General features: G+C 38.7%; 1 protein-coding gene across 1 annotated transcript; it reads left to right on the top strand.

Moving 5' to 3' along the window:
• The first annotated feature begins 336 nt into the window (after window positions 1–336).
• Window positions 337–22,455, top strand: LOC140140831 (uncharacterized). Its single transcript, XM_072162585.1, has 16 exons — window positions 337–399; window positions 513–560; window positions 3,866–3,936; window positions 4,930–4,975; window positions 6,210–6,287; window positions 6,500–6,601; window positions 8,022–8,117; window positions 8,789–8,866; window positions 10,634–10,991; window positions 11,507–11,651; window positions 12,397–12,474; window positions 13,225–13,401; window positions 14,390–14,519; window positions 15,664–15,806; window positions 17,186–17,477; window positions 18,464–22,455. The coding sequence occupies exons 1-16, from the start codon at window positions 372–374 to the stop codon at window positions 18,517–18,519; spliced, it is 1,926 nt and encodes a 641-aa protein (XP_072018686.1). The 5' UTR covers window positions 337–371; the 3' UTR covers window positions 18,520–22,455.
• Window positions 22,456–23,077: the final 622 nt, after the last annotated feature.

The raw sequence follows: 23,077 nt of genomic DNA, 5'->3' as shown, positions 1-23,077 counted from the left end.
AATAAATAAATAAATATCTCGAGATAAAAAGATATCTCAAGAGATAAAAAAAGATCTCGAGATAATCCCATGATATCTCGAGATAAAAAATTATCTCGAGATCTTCACATTATTCCGAGATAAAAAAGATCTCGGGATAATCACGTTATCTAGCGATCATTTCCATGTCACTTCCGAAGCTCCGTACAGATGGGATCCGCATGTACGGACCTGCTGGCAGCCCAATTGGGCGACAAACCCAAAATCAATTCCCGGTTAATTGCAACCGCATACCCCGGGAGCATCAACAACTACGTTCGCATTTTCCTCTTTTGTACCGCGTGAATAAGCAAACAATTGATTGGGTATGATGTTAACATTATCTTAAAAAAATGGCGCAGGTTCAGGACCCCAAAACAGGTCAGTATCTGGAAAATTCCATGACGATTTTGTTGCCTTTTGCACACATTTATAAATTCGTAATACAGGACGTGAGTCTTGACAATCGGATGTTTTTATTTTTTGGTTTCTAGATGGGGCTGATGGAGAACTGGAGATGAATTCTTCGGAGCAAAACGGAGGTTAGTTTTACAACAATCGCCGTGTTGATTATCTCGTGTTGATATGTTGTTGTCTTGTGAAAATGGCCTTGTCATGCTTGTCAAAACCACAACAATGCATCGTGATAATGAACATGCGTGTTTGTTTTGAAAAATCAAGGTGGCCTATTCCTGCAATAAATAATTAAAATATAAAAAGGTGTATTCTATAATTCTTGCATTCAGCAGGCAAAGAAACAAACTTGTTTTGTCACTCGCCAGCTTGCCATGCTTGTACTTGCAGTGCAAGTGTCAGTCTCCCTGTATTGTCAGGCCGTTGCAACTCATATGCTAGCGCAATACAAAAAGGTGGCGACAGCGTCGGCTTTCCCTGTGTATTACCCTGCACTAACATGGCGTCCAATCAGGCCGCGACAAATTTTATTTTTTAGCTTGCCCGATCGGGCAGGCAGTATTCAAAAATTGGTTGCCCGAAATTGCCCGAAATGAACCCACATTCCCGGCAACAATTGTCAACAAAGTTACATACCGTACTCATCATGCAGTGCAGTGCATAGTACCGTAAGTGTGCCGAATTTGGCAGTTTCATTCTTACGGAAATCCAATATTTTTCTCAGTAAAGTTGATAAATAAATGAGTATTCATGAAATGCACTATAAAAAATAAACATTTTATTCACTTATTTCACTAACTGTTTGTTTCTAATGTGTATTTTATGTGAAATTTTGTCAGTAAAGTCACAGCAATTTACGTATTTCGCCAACCACTAAAGCTGAATTTATACTCGATCGCTTTTGCAGAAAAGCGATTTTCACGCATGCTCAATGTTTACTTACATTTCCAGAGCGTCAAGCCGATCAATCGATTCAAATCGCGGAGGCAAAAAGCAGCGTCGCTTTTGCAAGTTGAAGAAATCTCAACTTCCCAGCGATATCGCTTGACACGTGAATGCGTCAACCAATCATATACAACCAACTGGATCTATTATTTGGCTAATTAATTTACCTTTCTCGATTTTTAACTTTTGGTGATAAATTAATTCAAAGCAATAATTATTGACAGCAACTCATGTTTTAAAAATGTATTTTGTGGCATTTAGAATATTTTAATTGTCGTCTGCAATCGCTATCGCCGTGATAAGTATAAATGCAAAAGCGACGGGCGATGCATCGCAAAATTCGGCGATTGCAAATCGCTTTTTCAAAAGCGATTAGTCGCATCGCTCGGCGATCGAGTATAAATTCAGCTTAATACATCTCAATCTCACTCATATGCAAATACATGGCCATGCAAATTCATTGACGTCATGATATTTGCACGAAACAGGTTCTATAATTGGCCAAACTTCTATACGTCACTTAATGCCATGATGTTCATTAGCATATATATGTTTGCAAGTCTGGTGTGGGATACGAGTGCCTAGCGAAATTTGAGTTACGTTTCAAGAAGTTTTCTACTTTGTTTTGACGTTTTTTTACTTCTGTGAACACGCCAAGTTGGACAGAAATATTCTATTTTAAATCATCAAGCTTTCATTGGTTTAAATTCAGACTTGCCCGATCGGGCACAGCTCTTCAGAGTTTTAATTGCCCGACAAAAATGTGATTGCCCGGGCTATCGGACAGGCGATTTGTCGCAGCCTGCGTCCAATGGTGTCTCCCGGGCGGGGCCATTTTGGAAAAGTAAAGAAAAATGCTGCTGCCACCACGATAGTACTAAAATCTACGTAAAAAAATATGCGTAGTGCTGTGGAGACTTAGTTTTACATGACGTCACGAATATGCTAATTAAAGAAAAATGCTGCTGCCATCTACGGCCACATGTTGCAAGCGTGACGATCGCCTGGCCTCACGTCGACGAACGGAGTTTCAATTCCATCGCACTACGTGCTCTATATACTTATTCCATGGTATTGTTATTGCACCTGTGAAAGAAGTTGTCAAGCACATGAGCATGCAAGCTGAATTTATACTCGATCGCTGAATCACCACGTGAAATCACCGCTCGAGCTTGAAAACCTCAACGAACGTGGTTGTTAAGAATCGAGAAGCACGAATAACCTCGATAAGTCTAGCCAAGAATTTGCTCACCAAATAGCTTTACATTTTAGGCAAGTCATCATGGTCATGCTAGTACTAGAGACCATTGCATTCAAAAGCTAGTTGGATTCGCTGAAGCGTGACACCGTGTAATTTGTAAAGCAATGGAAGTTCAGAAGTAAACCATGAAACACAGCCGATAACGACACGCGATGGCATCAAAATTTCAAAAATGTTGCTTAGATTACACTTCAGCAAAATTTTAGACTGTCCAAAAAAATACATGAAATAAGTCAATCTTGCTCAGAAGATATGTACAGTTGACTCATCGAAATAACTTGCCATTCATGACTTTAAATGATTTAAAGAATAAATAACCTCCAGTGGCCACCCCAACCCCGGGGGGCTGAAGAAAATTCAATTTTGCCACCCCTTCCTCAAAAGCCCGAAAAGGTTGACCCAATTTTTTTCCCGGTCGTTTGAAAAAGTGAAGAACAAAAAAAACAACAAAAAAACGGTTTCAGGCGCTAGCGCCCTAAAAGCAGCACATTTTCAAATTTTTTAATGCTTTATCAAATTTTTCCTCCCTTTTAATTTACTAATTCTTTTTTGCCGCCTTCGCTTTTTGCCGCCCTTCTTCTTCCGCCGCCCTTCATTTTTTGCCGCCCTTGCTTTTACCCGGGGCTGGTTCCCCAAAGCTCCCCAAAATACATGCATGACCTCCGTTGCAAAAACTTGCACCGTTGTCCGTGTCTGACCGAAAAACGATAGCAACGCACTTCTAGCATCGAATGCGTAACTATCCTATTCCTGTGCAAATGTGAAGCGTTGCGTCGCGTCAATTCCAGTGCGCCATAACCCATTTTGTGATTTTAACCATTTTCCGCAAATCAATAATTTACAGTTTTTACACGACGGCTTTCTTCGGTAGTGTAAACAAATTACCCCGAAAAGCAAAGTGTACACAAGTTTCTAACCTGATTGGTTAATTGGTTTACAAAACTACAAGTCAGTACTCGATTTACTAGAGAACTCTATAATTAGATTAAATTCAGTATTTCTTGGTCAAACTGGAACACTGTGAAGTTTGAACGCTAGTGGCTCCGCAATAAAAACACGCGAATATAGCACGGTACAGAAGAAACTAAGTATACACACGCCTTACACTGCGTAATTGTACAAAATTGTAGGGGTCTTACCAATCACTTCTAAACCTCTTTCTCTCCCACACATTTTAAAAGATAAGCTGTGAGTTCAAAAATGACTGAATCTTTTTTTGCATTTCAGGAAGCAGTGGTGGTGTGCTTGCACCATCAACTTTTGTTTTTGGACAAAACATGGAGAGCCGTGTTGTCAAGGTGAGTTCTGAACATGCTGATGTACGTAGGTAGGCCTAATTAAGAGTGGTTGTTACACCGCAAAGCTGGACCCTCATTGGAGCTACATGTGCAACTGGCTTTTGCTCTAGTATTAGGGGTGCTTATTGGGACACTTATTTCTTGGTGCTTACAACAGGGACAAAAATTCTGCAAAAATACCAAGTCATTGGTTCTAATCATTTTGATACAGTTTGTATAGTATTACAGTTTGTCCACTCAAGTATAAAGTGACAACACGCACATATACAGCGTGTTAACAGTGCGTATTGCTGTGTCTCTGCTGCAGGTATGCGTGCCTTCAAAGTCGGCACAATGTGTGCGTCCGCATCGGTACTTTGTACTTCAGAGTAGACTGACTGTAGTAAGATAGCAGCATTGAAATAAGTGGGCGCTGGGAGCAAATTTGCCCTAAAGCTACCAATTGCTCCTGCACTTTGTAAAATTCACATGAACCAGGAGCAAATTTGGTAAAACAAATTGCTCCTGGTTCCAGTTTTGCACTTGATACAGTAGTGCTGTATGCAGAAAAGGACTTATTATTTGAAAATTACTCATGTTTCTTGAGATGTTGCTAATTGTAAGATCCCAGTGAACCAGGAGCAATGTTCAAAAACAAATTGCTCCTGGTTCCATCCTGCTTTGGGTCATTCCATGCCAACTCAGCTAGGGGTGTACACCATACCTCATGGATTTTTTTTATGGGTATGGATAGATATCAATAAGAAATGAAAAACCTGAAACTTTAGGGGTCCATTTCTCCCAAACTACACCCCCTAGACCATTCAAATTCCTATATATATGTAGTATATCTATCCATACCCAAACTGAGACAAAAATCCATGAGGTATGGTGTACACCCCTAGCTGAGTTGGCATGGAATGTCCCGCTTATTTCAAGGCTTGATAACATAGCACTGTTTAACAGCATTGCACTACACATAGCTAATGGTTCTCATCATTTTCTCCTCCATAGCGCACTGCTGATGAGCAACTGGATCCAGAATCTGCTGAAAAGGAAGGTAGGTGTCTGAGAAGTTTGCATCATATTTAAATTTTCTGATATTTTATCAAAATATCAAGAGCTATCTCAAGGACCACTGAACCAATACTGGGTTTGTTTGTACTCATTTCAATGCATTTTTCATGCTGATTCCAAATGTCATTCAAATGTACAATTTTGAAATTTTAGGATTTTTAAAGAAAATTTGGAACTATAATAAAAATAATTTTGCCATAGTCAAATCTGCCTAATGTAGTCAAATTTGTAATGACTTTTGTATTTGAAGCATGTAATGAAGAAAGTGGTTTGCATCAATACAATTTGTTGTAAAGAAGTTAAGACTGTTCACAGGGAAAATCTTTTTTGAAAGATGCAAGCTCTCATTAGCTTGTGTAAAAAAATGGTGGAAGGAATAAGGTCTGGTGTATGGAAAAACTGGGAAGTAATGTTGTTATGTCCCTGTTGCATAGTGGTTAACGGCGTCCCAATTTATCGGGGTTGTTTCACATAGGGGTGTGTATGTCAATGTATTTAACTTAAAGGCAATTTTTTTCTAAATCATAAAATTAAAAAGACATACGAGATTATGTATGCCAGAGGGTTCTTAACCTTTTGGCATATGACCCCATTACTTGAAAATCACAGCCTATATCAAAAATGTGTCACATATCTTCTTTTCCTGGATGGTCTTGCGACCCAACATTGTGTGACCCCAAAGGGGGTACCAACCCATTTGTTTACACCTACCAAACTCACATGTTTGTCAGAGTTTTGTTTCCTGTGTTTACCCAATCCACATTTCCACAAGACTCTCGGGAACAGAGACTACATGGTATGTGATTTAAGAAGATGATAAACAGTAAAACAGGTCTCGCGATGCTTAGTATGCAATACAGATTCTCGAACTGTGGTATGCAGTGGACACCAGGCCCGTACCCAGGGGGGTGGCTGCCCCCTCCCGATTTGCAAAAGGATAAAAAGACCCAAAATATCACAATTTGCAAGCCTAGCTAGCCAAAAAATCATTTTTTTTACACTTTTTTGGTCAAAAAAGTCCAAATTTTGGGAAGGAAGTATACTTTTCACAAAATTGCCCCCCTCCCTGAAAAAAAGGTCCACTTTTTCAAAATCAGCACCCCCATAAAAACCTGCATACAGGACACACAATAATGCACTGTCAGCCAGGGTCATTGGCTGGCTGTAGTATTTACAGAGAGTCTTGAACAAGACTAATGTTTGACTTGATATTTCAGATGACAAGGAGGACGAACCAGGTGAATTTCCTAAGGCGTCTGCAAGCGTCATGGCCCAGAGACCAATTATTGCACCAGGTAAGCTAGCATCTATTGATGTAAAGTTTGTTCAGGAAGACCAGCAGCTCCCAAACTTTGTTACAAGAGATCAAATTTTTTGCCCAAGTTGTTTGTCACGATGGTGACTATTTCCTAATGCGCAGCAGAGGGAAATCGTAACAAGCAGCCAGCAATATAATTTTTTAAGTATTTATCTTCTCACATTGCATTCCTTCCAAACCCTTTTTCAGTTTCAGCTTTCAGGGACAAGCAACCCCAGTCAGCTGCTGAAGGTGACAGTGAAAAAGCAACATTCAAACTGGCCCCTGCAACATTCGGAGCAAGCAGAACAGGTAAATTTTCAGGGATGTAAATCTTAAGGAAATTTACTGATTTCAAGAAATTTTGCTGGGATCATCCTTGTACAAAGTATAGGGAAATACACATTTTCAGGAAAAGTTAAAGCAGTTTTAGGAAATTATGTCAGTGCTTGTTTTCATCCCTGAATTTTGAATGGGTGATTAAAAGATGACAGATTGAGACCATGAGGAAATGGCAGCTATCTATATAGCTTGCACTCAATTTGTTGTCTGCATCACATACTGCTGTATCTCCAAAGGCTGCCTTAGGTGATTTTTTATTATTATCAAATTGTGACGATACAATGTGAAACTAACTTCATTTCATTTCATTTTATTAGAAAAAGCATCGTGGCCCTAAGGCCAAATTGAGCAATTTTTACATTAAAAGACATCAAAATATTACTAAATTACAAATATATAAACAACAAATTTAAATTCAAATAATGCAAGATAAAAGATGAAAAATATTGCACATATAAAGCATAATTTATGGATATTGCTACATATTAAAACATCAGCATGCAGGTGTGAGTCGGTTCCGGGAGTCGGTGTGGGTGGAAAAGGGGTACACAGGTGAAGGGTGCATGAGTGCACGCATGCAGATGCACACACAATGGCATGCCAGCACACATGGTCCCTTCATCTCTGAACACATACAACACCCAACTACCACAGAAAGCAACCACTCACACCTGCACAATATACTCACACACACACACACACCCACCTACCTAATTCACACCACACATATCACTGGGCTCAAACAAACTCCAAAAACACCTGGTACTCCCTCGTGCTCCCACTCACACAAATAAAGAGATCATATATAATTTATATAAATAATGACACCTGCATATACATGTAATACATCAAAACTGTTTAAAAGTACTAAAAATGGCAAGTGCAAAAGGATAACTACTGATTCAATAAATTAATAAAATATGGTACTGGACTATTAGCAAACCTGGATGTTCTGACTGGAATTTTTGATATTGCACTTGAATTGCGGAGATTTTATAGACTTTATATATTAATATTGAGGTATTATCACAATATTACCATCTCATGTCCATTCATGCTGAAATATAAAATAATACGAAATACAACAATGATAATAAAAATCACAAGCCCGCCATTTGATATACAACAGTATGTGATGCAGATGACGGCATGTCTTGACAAATAAAGCAATAAAAAATCAGATAATTTTGCGACAGACCGACTATACTTTTTATTTAGTGTGGCAGGGGATCCTAACCATTTCAGAGCCTTACAGGACTATTGTTATGAAATTTGAAGCAAAGTCTGTGATCTGTTTGCCATCCATCATGGATATTAATATTTGTGATGTAATAATACATGTTTATTGATAATTGTTTGAAATTATTTGTTTTTGTTCTATCTTTGTTAGAAGAGAGAGTTACCTCGGAGGCAATGACAACCCCAGCAAGTAGCGCCGCCCCAGTATTAGCCACACCCCATGAATGGCAGCCTACATTTGGCTCAGGTGAGTGTGTGAATGAGTGCAAAAGTTAACCCCTGGACACTACTGAACATTTAACAGCATTTCTGATCAGTTGATAACTTGAAATGCTGATTTCAATTGCCAGCTATGACAAGGCTTTAAAAACTTGCATTTTCTTATCTTATTAATACCCTCCTTGATTGGTTCAAAATTGGACACAATATTCATTTTAACCAATCGGCAGGTAGTTCTCATTGGGTTAAGCCAGGGATAAAGTTTTCAGGATTAATCTGGAATTCCAGATTTTTTTTTGGTCTAAATTTCTGCACTTTTATTTATTTTCAGCCCTATTAAACATGTCTCGGGATAGCGTAGAGCCGATCTCAAGTATTGTACATGTTTTTTTAGCCTTGTTGACAACAGCCTTGTTGACAACAGCCTTGTCGACATCAACCCTATAAAACATGTCTCGGGATAGATCCGATCTCAAGAATTGTATGTGTTATTTGTATTTTTGATTGTATCCAATTTTGAGGCATAAATCACGCTTTTTCTCGCATTTTGCAGTTGCCATCTCACATTTTTAGTCAAATTTTTTTTTTCTTTTAGCCTAAATATTGTCGACAACAGCCTTGTCGAAAACAGTCCTATATAAAACATGTCTCGGGATAGATCCGATCTCAAGTCTTGTATGTGTCATTTATATTTTCCAGTAGCGAAGTCCTCTTCTACACCATTTAAATTGAAGGAATCGGCTTTACAAGCTGCGGCTGAACATGTCAATGGTAAAGGTAAGTTCAAAGTGGTATGCTCAGAGCGATAGCCTCATCCAGGCATGTATCCAGGACTTATTAATGGGGGTGGGGGGGATGTGGCATGCTCAAAAGTGGAACCCTTTTGTGAATTTTTCCTTCAAAAGGCTCATTTTCTATGTTTGTTACAGAAATAAGTGACACTTTTTATTTGGATAGGCATCATCCCAAATTTTGTCTAAGATTGCAGGAGTTTATATCAAAATTTGATGAAGACAAAATTACGGAGGCTTTTCTGAGATGTAAAACACACTTAACTATAGTAGGAATTCCAATTGAATGAACGCAGCTTTCAACAGCTGTACTCGTATGTCGCGTATTTCAAACTACAACGTGAACGCGGATACAGCGCTAACCAATCACGAGTGTGTTGGCATGGTTGGATTCACTTCCGCGTTACTCATGCACAGACGCACACGCTGGTGTACATCGCGAAGTGTACGCAAAAAATTGTCACGCTATTGAAAACTGCTTTCATTCAATTGGAATTCCCACTATAGTTATACATATTGGATGTCATCAAACAAAATTAATTGCTCTTGATTAAGTATACTTTTCCATTGACCTTATCACGTCTGAGTACTACAAAATACTACTTGATATGCACTGCGCATGCGTGCATCTCACGTGTAGTGATGATGCAATCACCCTAAGTGATATACAGGCACGCTTTCATTGGCTCAGCCCGCAAAAGTCCCGTGGCTAAGAGTTGGCGACCTAGTGCTTGGCATGCGAGGGGTCTCTGGTTCGAATCCCACCCAGAGCAACAACTTCTTCGTCTTTGTTTTCTCTCATATTCCTTCCTTCTTTCCCTTCTAGTTGCAAAAAAGCCCTTTGGGCATTAGGCTTAGATATGCGCCAGTTAGTGCTGTGTATATTTGTCAGGTTCATAAGTTGAATATTTTGCATTTAGGGATTCAATCATGTTTCACCGTTGTTCATCACCGATTAACAACGATGCGTCCGTCCACGTCGTCTGAGTGGTTTACTTCGCGAAGGCAGCTTTAGCTGCCCGAGCGAAGTAAACCACGCAGACGCGCCGGACGATGTCTAATTCACATGATTCTTTCATTCGGAATGTCCGTTTGTCATTGCCACTGAACCTTACAAAAAGATCGTGGTATTTCTCTGTTGATATCAGCAATAAAACTAAAGAGTAAAGACTAAATATTTAGCTGCTACCGCCAACATAAGAGAGTTCATGTTTACGCATTACCGGTATGTTCCAGGCATGACGAATTTTACGTGCTCATGCGTAACGCGTACGCGTAACCTTGCGTTCGCGTATACGCTACTGAACTGTGGATTCATCATGGATTAACAACGGTGGGCTCCTGTACAAAGGTATAGGAAGAGTTGTTGAAATTAGAATTGAACCCTCGTAAGTGTTATGAGAAATTTCATGTAATGCACACTCATATCTTACCCATATGAGAACTTGGAAGTTGGAAGCTGATCCTGGTTGTGATTGTTTATTGTGGTGCATAAAGGGTTATATGCAGGGACTGCCTTTTGAGGAGAGCAAGAGCAACCACGCTCTTCTGCTCTCCTTAAATCAGATATAGGAGTGTGATTTTTAGCTCTCCTTAGTTGATCATTCTCTCCTTACATTCTATTGTAAATGTTCTAAACAGGTCTCCTTGAAGGCTCCAGAAGAGCTATTTAATGCCCTCCTGCAATTCCAAAAGACAGTCCTTGTTATATGGCCAAATACTTAAAACATTTGTATTCATTTCTACCTTCCAGGCCAACACAAGAAAGAGGAGGAGTCTAAAGGAGCCAGCAGTACCAGCGAAACGATGGATGAAGCAGAGAAGTCTCCATCAACAGATCAAAATGACGCAGCCAGTAAATCTCCTAGTGAGAACACAGACTCTAAACCCTCATCAACTGAGGGACCGTCCTCCTCAACAGATAAGAGAAACAATTACTTTATAAAACTTAATGATGGTACCGAAAGGAGAAACGTCGGGTTTGGTGTATTTGGTACATTCTCTGATTCACAGATTGGGACAGTGAGTTTTGGTAAGCCGGAGAAGGAGCACGATGGTGGCACGGCGGAGAATTATTTCTTACAATTTGCTAACAATGGAAGTGAGGGAAGGTAAGAACGTTACTGATGTGGTAAATTGGTCTACCCTGAACATTTGTGTAGTGCTTTTGTTTTTTATTTAAATGAAAAACACAATGCAAATGCTACAATCATCGAAACAAGTCTTGGAACACTGGCGTGTAAATAACAGAAAACTGTCACCCCTCTCCCCGTTCAATGTTGAGAAATGCCAATGTCTTCAGCGGTTTCCCAATGTGTTCCATCATTGATTGATGTGGAGAGGGTAAGGGTAAATCATTGTTGTAGATGTCATGTTTGTTCCCAAACACAATATACGTCATTTCCATGATCATAAAAAATTCTGCACAGAAATTTAACAGAGTGTGCCAAGCGTTCCAGGTACTTTTTTCGATGATTGTAGTTATTATGCTTGATACAATTCATTACATCACCCGGGTATGATAGAAGGAGCCATTGGAATCTTAGCAGGCACTGATATCGCTATATGCCCAAATTAAATGTGGTGCATCAACTGAATATTTGACCACTGTCTTTTCCCACCCCAGTTTACCAGCCTCAGCAGGGACCACACCAATCACATCTCCAGTGCAGGTGCAACCCAGTTCTGCAAGTCCACCTCAATCAAATCTGAGCCTGAGTGGGTCCGGAAGTTCTTTTATATTTGGTCAGCATATGAACGAAAGAGTAACGGTAAGTCTGTGATAGCGCAAGACAATTTTGACAGACAGTGGATTGTCATATAGAGTGGAAAGTCATCAGGGAAGAAAAGGAATAGTTTATAGTTCATTGAACATGCCCAGTGGGTGGTCAGGGAGCCATGCCCCCCACCCCCATCATGGACCGTCGGTACATCGCAAGTCTTCAGTACACAATTGTATCGCTCCCTGGTTATAAAAATTGATAGCAACAGCCAGGGTCAGCGATCCACAATTTTGTGCAGGGAGGAAAACCATACCACATGTTAACAAAATCTACAATCCTAGGTTTGAAAAAATACTGCGGTGCTAGGAATAAAAAATACATTGAAACAAGGAACTCTCACATCCCTGCTTTGTGAAGGCCTATCCTGTGACGGACATATGTGACCCATCAAGGAAACTGACCAGTCGTCGGCTGGCTTCATTAGCAGATAAGAATGAAAGAAGATGAGAAAATAAAAAGAAATCTTAAGCTTGTTTTGTCTCATAAATTTTTTTTCTGTCTCTGATTTCAACAAGTAAGGTATCATTTTAAGTTTAAAAATAGCCGTTTATCTTAGTTTTTAAATCTTCATTTTCATTTCTGAAGACAGCTGGTAGGTTTTGATGTGATGGGAATCGTGGTTGATTCTCAAACTGTGTGACAAAATTTCAGCCTTTGACAGACTTGAGGGAAAAACTAAATTGCAAGTGTAATATAATACTGTTAAAAATAATTTTCTCTTCTGCCATAACAGAGTGTAAATAAAAAGGAAGGGGAGTTGGAAACAGCAGCTGAGTTTGTATTTGGTCAGAATCTTGGTGACAGAGTCAAGGTAAGAATTCCAAAGTGTAACCCCATGAGAACTACCTGCCGATTGGCCAAAAAGAAGTTTTCATTATCAATTGGACCAATCAGCAACATAGTTAGAATAATTTCACCATGCAAAACAATTGGGGTGGATTATTTGCAAAGCTCCATTCTGATTGGTGAAGTGAAGATATCATTTAATTTGACCAATCAGAGGCAATGTTAGATCGGCAGGTAGTGCTTAGGGGGTTAACCTGCAATCATGCGTGGAATTTATTAAGACTTAGGCGACGTAAAAAATCTACTGTTCTACGGGCCCAACCACCCCAACATCTGCATTTTGGGAGCCTTTTTTTTTTTATTTATCTACTGTTTTTTGGCCAAAAAAATGATTTTGTTGATTTTAACTGGAAGTCCAGACTTAGGATATTCCTCAATGTTGAAATGGGTCATGTTTTTTACACTTTTTGTTAACAACAACAGAAGTTATCCATGTTCTATAAGCTACATATTGTATCAGCGACCGCTATACATTGTTTAGGACTTTCAAAAGAAGTAGCTGCATGTGTAACCATCACTGTTTCAAAATAGCCTGCCAAAGTCATGCAGGTAACTCTGAGGTCGTGCACTGAATTGGTATGAATTAGGAATACTACGGGAACCAGTGCCTTTTGTTAGAAGTCACACATGAGTGATGTGGATAACCTCTATTCTGTCTATTTTTGATGAAAATTTACAATTTTTATGTTTTTTTTTTGCAATTGTGTCATTGCAGAGTGAAGAAGGGGACGATAGCAGTTCGGCAGACGCACCCCTGTTCTCACCAGATGCATCCGGAAAAACATTGGCTGAGAATGCCAATGCATACGCAGAAGCCAAAGAAAGTAGTCGTGTGAAATTTGAGCAGGTGCCGAAATTAACGGGAGAGGAAGATGAAGAACATGTCTTACAGGTGAGAATTGTTTTCAACTTGAATGACTTGTGACACAATCAAAAGGTACCTGTATACATGTAATAACTGGGAAGACATGTTAACTACTACAATGGAATTGAACACAGCCTGACATAGCGGGACGATTTTTTGCGTACACTGTACGATGTACGCCAGCGTGTGCGACTGCGTGGGTAGTGCGGAAGTGAATCCAACCATGCCAACGCACTTGTGATTGGTTAGTATTGTATCCAAGGTTGTGCATTCGCATTGTAGCAGGATCGTGTAGGACTACTTTATGAGTCCTGGCTCTACTGTTGAGAGCCGGCATGTAGAATGCTCTACCTGTGCATATCCCTGCTATCAGATCTTGGGGCAGCTACAGCAAGCAAGGAGGTTAATAGCTATCTGGGGGGGGGGTCAAACCTGTTAGTAAGAGGATAGTGCATATAAGGCCAAAAAAAAAAAAAAAAGGTTTGTCTCAAAGCTCACAAGAAATTTAAAAACAAATGCGAAATGCGATTTTTTAAAATTATTATTATTCCTGACTTTTTTTTTTTTTTTTGAAGAAAAAAAATCTTATTTTTTTCGAATTTTTTCTGAAAAACTAAAAAAAAAAAAAAAAAATTCTTTTTTGTCAAATCGGGCGATTTTAAAAACGCGCGAGAAAGCTTTGAGACAAACCTTTTTTTTTTTTGGCCTAACTAGTTTCCGAGATTTCATGATTTCAGGAAATTTGAAGAAAATTTACAAATTTCAGGAAATTTGTGCTCTACCCTTTCTGTGCAAAAGGATATGGAAAAGTGCATTTTCAGGATTTTTCCTTATTTTTCAGGAAATTTTGACAACACCAAGTGGCATCTCTGTAGTTTACAGTGTTTATGTGTAATTTGTATGAAAAAGAGGTGATCATATGTTAAGTTCATGACAGCGATGCCCAGAATTGAAATGCTTGCACAATACTCTCATGAATCTATCACAAGCAATTCTGGCATTGTAATCTTTGCAGGTCCAGTGCAAGTTGTATATATTTGATGTAACAAAGAGATTGTGGCAAGAAAGAGGGCGTGGCATGCTCAGACTGAACGACAGACGCCAATCAACACCAGACGCAGACACAGCCATCCAATCAAGACTAGGTAAGGCCAAAAAACGAAGGTTTAATTATCTAACAAACATTTTGCAAAAAAGGCTGTACTATGCTATGCAGGATGGGTGTGTATGTGTGTGTGTTTTTAGCAGACTTTTTCTGTTAGCTGACTTTTTTTTTTGCAACAAGGCAACTTTTTTTTACCATATCTATGCATATATATAAAATAATTTGATTCAGCAGAATACACCTTGTGGATAGGTTTTGATGTTTTGAGGGAAATAATAATTTTTATTTACAATTTTACTAGTCAACAAGACCCCCCATTTCCTTATGAGTGTGCAACTGGTGCTGACAAGTGCAGTTACAATTATGAGATGCATCACCCCAAATCCAGCCCTCGAATTAACCCCTGGCACCATTGGCATTTTGTCGTGGGTGCCCATCCCCACTGCCGTAATGCCCTCAAAATGTGTCCTTTACCCAAGGCAGCCACTTGCCATGCCCTCTAATGAAGTTGCCGTCGGTGCCCCAGCCCTGCCCCTTCATTATAAAATCATCTATCAGACTGTTTGTGTGTGTGTTTTCTTTGCTTTTGAGAAATTGCCTTGGTGCCCTTCTCAAATTGTCAACAGTTGCCATGATGCCCTCTTGAAATATTACAAACTGCCATGCTGCCTTGCCTTTTCAGTGAAAATCCAAGGCAATTATCAACTTGCCCTAAAAAGTTGCTGTGCCCCTTCAGATCCTTAATTCGAGGGCTACCCAAGTCTATATCCCTAACCTAAATTAAAGTACCCAAATGTTGTAGTCCTGATTCTAATTCGCTGCTAAACCTAACCGTAATCCTGGAGATTAAAACATTTTCTATTTTGACCCATAGTTGATATCTTGCACTTCCCATAATGCATTTCTCCCATTTCACCTTTCTGCTCTGATTTGCTATCTAGCGCATCATTGGTCGCTAGTTAGGAAATGTACCTCAATGAACAGAGTACCTCCAGATCTTGCCGTATATGTTTATTTCTTGACTATTGACCCATGTTTAACCAGTCTATTCAAAATGAAAACAAAGGTAACCTGTACAAAGTAATGAGAGTGTCATTTGATGAAATTAGGAGATTTATCATACATGTACTGCAAAGGATTCTTGGAAGGCTAAAATATCTTCTAATTTTGACCATTGATTTCAGTGATGCGTACACAAGGTAGTCTACGTGTAATACTCAACACCAAACTGTGGAGTACTATGATCCTAGAGAAAGCTAGCAGTAAAAGTCTACGAATATCGGCTCTTGATAGTGAAACAAAGACACCCAGAGTCTTCCTTATATCAGTGAGTATTTATATCGGCTCTTGATAGTGAAACAAAGACACCCAGAGTCTTCCTTATATCAGTGAGTATTTTAAGGGTAGATAAGGTACTGTTGGTTGAAGCAGCCAAAAAATATCGATTTTCATTATGTAAATATCAATATATTATTGAAAAATAACACTTGGATGTTTTGCAAAAGTTCATTCTACAAACCATATACTTTCAAACCTTGTGTGATTTATCGTTGTTAATGAGTTACGTACGTTTATGTAAGTGTTGCAGGTGTTTCAGTCCTGCTACAACATAACTCAAGAACCATCTGCAAAAGTATATCTGTGATATTTGAATTCTTCTACACACTCGCTATGAAATGAACAATGTGATTTTTGCCAAAGCTGAGTACCATTCACAAGATGCTGTGAACTACCAAATCGCAACACTTTAAAATAGTGTCAAACCTTAAGCATGTGTTCCAGGGTGTGATTTCTCTTGGTTTTACTGATTTCAGGATCTTTTGCCCAGATTTCAGGATTTTTCTCACAAAATGAGCATAAAGACACCCTGGGCACTGTGTTTGTGTTCTTACGCACCTCTTCAAGTCAGTAGTATGTCTGTATGTCCATTGTGATTGGGGGCACAATGGGTCATTCACAAAAGGCATACTACTGGCTTGTACAGGTGCGCAGCAAACAAAGAACATCAACTCAGTCAGCCAAGATGTCTCAAAACTACCATTTTGCGACTTGACGCTCATATTTTGGTAGCAGGTCACATATGTCGAGTTTTGTCGACATGGATTTAATTATTCCAACATGTCAACATAAAAAAAATCATTTTTAAAACAACAGCACTAATTGTTTTATAAAAGCATATTAGGGTTGAATAACTTTATTACAGATTGGTATTTTGAGCCCATGTTATCATAATTTGTTTTGATCGTAATCTTTTGTTAATTAGGGGTTCATTCATAAGATTGAGGGCATGCCCGAAATCCTATGAATGAACCCCGTTCATACATACCCAACATTCTTAGCAATTCAATACAGATGAGAATAAGGGTTTACAAGTTTAAATAACATTTCCATACCGTTTTCCTTCATAACTTGGAAGAAAATGAGTAGGCCTACTAGCCCTACTTGCAGGAAGCAGCTCGGCTCATGAGGTCAACGTGAGATGGGCGCTGTGACATGCCTGTGTACGCAACACTAGCAAATCGTGGATTGTGTTAATTGGGTTCCAACGCTGCGTAACACAGCTTGTTTATGCCCTGCATACTGGTCATAAAAAGAATTTATGACCAGCAAAAAAGGGCCGAAATCCAATCAGAAACGTCGTTATATCGTGAGTATGTATGAACTATTTGTCACATGACATTGCATTTCATGTTTTCTTTTTCAAAGTCGACACCAAAGGACGCTGAACAGATGTACAGAGCTATTGAATACAGAATACAAGAATTAAAACATGTGGAACATATGAAAGCTGAGAATGATGCAACACCGGACACAGCATCCAGCACCAACCAGGAGGAGGATGAGAAGGATGAAGATGAAGAAACAAATGATTCAGAACCTCATTCCAGAACGGAGGAAGAGAAGGAGGAGAAAGAGGAGGATAAGAATGAGACTGGTGAAGTGACCTCATCAACAAAGACAGGGAGTGACGGGGCATTGCAATCTGCTGAGACACAAGGTAATAAATGTTAGCGCATTTATTTCACATGTGTCAAAGCTGATTAGTTTGAGTAGGGCAACAGTTTCTTGCTAAAGACCAAAGTTGCAGAGAACCCAGGAACTCTGGACTCCTAATGCCAATATCGTACTAAGCAGTCGCAACAAGCGGAAGGTTTTAATGATGTTTTTCACTTGATCACAAAAGCGATTGCCGAGCTATAGCTCAGAAGTCGCAACAGTAGACATTTCAATTGAATGAACACAGCTTTCATCAGCTCTACATGATCCCACCGTGATCGTATATAAAGGAAGGTTTTTTCATTTCAAACTCTAATGGTGACCCGCAGGTCAAATTGCTAGAATAGTACATTAAACACACCTAAACAGACACAATGCAATTTGCAGGCAGCAGCTTAATCAGCGCCAATATTGCAACATTGAAACAAACAACTATACAAACATCCAATCCAACCCCACCCATCCCCTAGCTAGTAGGCAATGAGGATAAAGTGCCTTGCCCAAGGACACAACACGTTGGCACGAAAGCGGGCTCGAACTCGCAACCTATGGATTATGAGTCGGGCGCCTTATCCACTCGGCCACACGTTTGAAATATAGCATATTTCAAACTTTAACGGGAATGCACGACCTTGGATACAATTCTATCCAATCACGAGTGCATTGGCATGGTTGGATTCACTTCTGTGTTACTCACGCACAGTCGCACACGCTGGCGTACATCGCACAATGTATGCAAAAATTCACGCTATTGAAAGCTGCGTTCATTCAATTGGAATTCCCACTATAGTGTAACTTTTTTGAATGACGTTTTCCAATTGACTGTAAAAGTGATTGCCAAAAAATCACTCAGAAGTCACTAGTATGGCCCAACACCAACGTCAAAGTGCTGGGCTACCAATTGAGTTCAAGAAGACGTTGGTTCACTACAATCCAAATTAGTTAAAACATTGACTAGTGTGTTTATTTCTCTTTTTTCCTCCACAGACTCGCAAAACGAACAAGACAAAGCAGACGACACAACAGAAAAAGAGACGACTTAGTAATCCATAGATGCAGACTATTCAACCTGTCATCTGCCCACCTATTAGGCTATTACATTTAAAATCCAAGCTACCCTGTGTTAGATTTTGGACATATCTTCCACAGGGGGAGTATGAATTTCAAATGGGATGAACACGTTAGGCAGCTCTGTTTGGACCTCTTACACCTTCTGAGAAAGATTTAATCTGAATCTTTTACAGAGGGAGGGTGAGTTTCAAATGGAGCTGCCTAATGTGCTCATTCAATTTAAAATTCATGCTCCCCTTATGGAAGATATTTCCAAAATCTTCCACAGGGGTAGTGTGGATTTTAAATGGAATAGCCCATATCATGGGACCAGTTAGGATACATGAGGATCTAAACGACGTCAGCATTTGATGGAATTCTACATTATCTTTTTTGTTTTTTATGAAAAATAGAAAGTTGTTGCATCAAGTCTTTGTCTCTATCATCATTTTATTTAAATTTTTGTATTATTGATGATGACATTTAGAGGCGATGCTTGGACTGCTATAGTGTGTCCGGTCATGACTTTGAAGCGTATCCTTAAACGTCAGGGTACACAGAAGAAAGAGACAAAAGTTTTCATTTATTTTGTGAGCACGGACGACGTTGGTTCTCGTGTGCAGACTTGGAAAGTAAAATTGGGTACAGTCCAATCTCTTTTATCCAGCCATGATGGGACTAAGCATTGACTGGATTAGTGACAAATTACTTACATTGGACACAAGATTGTTTCAACATGTGGTAATAACACTAAAAGTTGGTGTTTGAGTTGTTTATACAACATAGATATGTCATTCTACGCATTCAGTATGATCAGAAATATGTTTTCCTGTGAAGATTTCACAACCAGATAACAGCGAGATCTGTATAAAAGAGGTCCGGATAAGAGAGGTTGGACTGTACTTGAAAGGTTGTAAAAATATTTGAAACCAAATATGAAGGTGTGACACTCAGAGTTGGTCCACTCTGTACTCTTGACTTCTGCCTGCAAGGTTAATCATTCATAACCATGTATGGGAATTAATGAATGTGCAGTAATAAAATTTTGAATTGCGAGTGATGGTTTTGGCAACATCATCTGTCAAAGGGTCAGTGTTACAGGGTGTCCCTGAAAGAACTTCATTCTAAAAATGTAAGAATTTTACAAAAACACCTAATTTTTAACCCATTCCACGGAGTCAAATTCCAATTAATGACATAGGCCTCATCCACAGTGATTAATTGGCACTCCTAATACAGATTATTGATCGATATTTGAATCCGTGGAACGGCTTGAAAATAAGGTGGTTTTGTAAAACTCTTATAGGCCTATTTTAAGAACGGTGTGGTCAGTTGTCAAAATCGAAAAAGTATCTGATAGCTGATTTATTCCTCAACCACATCATTTACTTAGTTATTTTTAGTTTGGGTATTTAAAAAGTTTACAACGATACAGTTCTTTCAGGGACACCCTGTATCTGTAAGAATCGTGTGTTGGAATTGATGAATGTGCAGCTATGAATGTTACGCATTACTGTATAATGGGTTATTTTTGCGGGGTTAATTTGTTGCTACTTTAACGGTACTGAACAGTTTTGTGGATTCTTTTATTCATGCTTTTAAAAAGCCATATATTGAAGCCTGAGTTACAAGTAAAAATATATTTGTGGGGTTTTAATTTGTTTGACCAAGAAAAGCATAAAAATTAAATCCCTGTTAAAACTTCCCTTTATACAGTTGTAATATGTACATAGAGATGGTTTTGGCAAGTTTTTGGCTGTTCATAAAGATCAGAAGTACTGATTCTTGCAGTGAGATGTTATGGATATCATTTTCAGACTTGAAACTTTTCGGCAGATTTCAGCTTTTTTCGTTGCTCAAATTTATTTGTTTTCTTTCAGTCCAATTTGAGCTATTTCACCCCAATTTCACACTTTTTTTTAGCATTGTCAGCTTTTTTCACTTACGTTTAGTTTCAGGTCTGAATTTAGTGTTGAACAACCATGGGTTTTTGAGTGAAGCCCATATCATCAGGTTTAACAGGGTTTGATTCGCATAGCAATTTTTTTTTGAAAATGTATATGTGATGCGATCAAGCAAAATTAGTCTGAAGTCGGAAATATTGATTTTGAGAGACAGCCAGACAAAGGAAACATTGTCTTTTGTTTCCTATTGTTTTGGAAACTCTTTAATTGCTCATAATCTATGGAATTGGTTGTTCAATTTCAATGGGGTATTCTGCAAAATCTAGCTTTGTAAATGCTTGTTACTATCCTATAAGAAACTGAAAATTTAATATTTCCGAGTTCCGAATGATTTTGCTTGATTGCGTCACATGTTAACATTGTAAAAAAAATGCTATACAAGATGTGTGTAGCAGGTTATCCAAAATGGGGAGCATTTTGCTCTGCTACACCAGGTAAATCGAATGCTGTCAGGTTATATGAAGTAGTCTGCTATGATTGTATTCCACATTGTATTAGTACTTACATAGTATCAAGATAATTATGAAAGTGCAAACAGAACATGTTTCCTAAATTCAAAAATATTTAGTTTATGGAAAAAGAGGATGTACTGACCAATTTGTTGAAAAATATTGATACTGTCGATGGTGCCAAGTGAAAGAGGACAAGTCGCATAAAGTTTATTACTTCGGTGGTCTGTGCTGTGCGTCATGCGTAAATACAGAAGTGATAAACAGTTGTGCTGATTGGCTGATCAACAGTCTTTACATCAATACGGTTGACCCATTGGTCATTGGCGCGTAGAAAGGGGGAGGTGACCTTGCCACTGCTACGCAATTGCCTATCACTATAGCGGTGATTGATCCAGCTGCACCAGCATAAAACCATTTGAGCTAGACATCAAACTCCACTGCAAGTATGTTGTGTTTCAATTTGTAATTCGTCAGCTGTGGCGTATAGTGATTTTTGAAAATTGGCACATGTTTTTAATGATGTTCTCTTTAATTTTTCCAAGTCTCATCTGTCAAAATTAGCTAATTAATTAAATGTGGCGTATAGTTACAAAGTGAAATTTTATGTTTTCCATAGTGGCATATCGATTTTACGCCTGTTTTTATACACATTTTATAATTAAAAAATATCGGCAAAAATTAAAAACATTGTATGTCATAGTGGCGTACACCGCGCTACATGTCATAGTGATGTATCGGACCTATACGCCAGCCACTATGGAATGAAGCCGACGAAAAGTAACGCAATAGGGATTACACAGTGATCGAGGTGGCGTAAGGTTAACGTTAGGTTAGGGTATTGCGTTTTGCGTGTTTTCCATAGTGACGTATAGTTTTGCCCTTATTGTTTTCAGTTTGCCAGCAATATTATGTATTTATTTCTTTTGAAAAATATATAAAAAATAAATCTATTTAGTTTACTACAGATTTGTCACATCATTTACAAAATATGATGAATGTCTGATTTACACAACTCGATTTTAAATTGGCACTTCTTCAAACCTGATTTTCTCAAAAAGTTGTTTATTCGCGGTGTCCCACTATACGCCACTATGGAATACAGCCGACGAATTGAGCTTTCAGCCTTAATATAGTTTCATCATGGCTCCAACCGTAACTTGTGAGTGGACTAGATTCTGCAGTTATGCCAACTATATCAAATTACATCCTTCATATGTGGGGCCATTGGCAGTATCAGAACTTTGTAGTACTTTTTAGTTGGCTGAAATCCATGTCATCAGGTTATGAAGAAAAGGTGCTGACCATTGTAATGTTAATTTTGGTATCAAAAATGTTACTAAATGGGCATTTTTCAATTCCATTCCATCTGTTCATAATTAAAATAGCGAGGGGCTCAATATCCCTTTTTTGATTACGGGATGGCTCTCAGATTTGAAGATTCTGCAGGAAGTAGCAAATGTACTTTTTGATATTGACAAATATATATCGTTAGTTTTGCAGACATCCGAATTTGTCTTTTTGTTAAATGTTACACTTGAATTTGAAGTAGAGAACAAGAGGACCAGCATTTTAGCTCCAGAGGGCAACAGCATATCAATTTTTTAATGGTGATCAGTGTCAATCATGCTGCCCTGCATGTTAACCAGCCCTGTATATGTTACCGTCCTATTTCGCTTATCATGCTGAACACTGTTAAAAACTGCTGCCTTCTAGGGCTAAAGCGTTGATCCATTTAATGGGACTATTGTGTGAATTTCACTGAAATTTGGGGGAAAATTGGCCTTAGCTCTCTTTCAAGCCCTGGTGAAGTAGAGATAATTGAAGATGGATTCTAGTTGTGGCTATAAAAAGTGATGACGTGGCACTCATTGGAAAATCAGCGAAAACATGTTTGGGCCCCACTCGGAATTATTTCACCGATAAAAAGGTGAAGACATGAAATGCTTCACCAAATTACCAACATTTGACATGTAGCAGAGACATTTGAAGATGGATTCTAGTTGTGGCTATAAAAAGGGATGATGTGGCACTCATTGGCAAATCACAATATAAATCCGGGGTTCTCATCCAATGTTTGATCAGCATCAAATAGGCGATAATATTATGCTTGTGTTGCTATGCTAGAAAAGTAGACC

This window comes from Amphiura filiformis, chromosome 19 (genome assembly GCF_039555335.1).
Source record: "Amphiura filiformis chromosome 19, Afil_fr2py, whole genome shotgun sequence".
In the NCBI taxonomy this organism is placed as follows: domain Eukaryota; kingdom Metazoa; phylum Echinodermata; class Ophiuroidea; order Amphilepidida; family Amphiuridae; genus Amphiura; species Amphiura filiformis.
The sequence above is the reverse complement of the archived record's forward strand: the minus strand, read 5'-3'. Positions and strand labels throughout refer to the sequence as shown.

Excerpts from the sequence above, each read along its gene's own strand:
- LOC140140831 (XM_072162585.1), top strand. The coding sequence starts at position 372 with ATGGCGCAGGTTCAGGACCCCAAAACAG. Across the intron at positions 15,807-17,185 it reads CCAGAGTCTTCCTTATATCA|TCGACACCAAAGGACGCTGA; the intron begins GTGAGTATTTAT and ends TCTTTTTCAAAG. Across the intron at positions 17,478-18,463 it reads GCAATCTGCTGAGACACAAG|ACTCGCAAAACGAACAAGAC; the intron begins GTAATAAATGTT and ends TTTCCTCCACAG.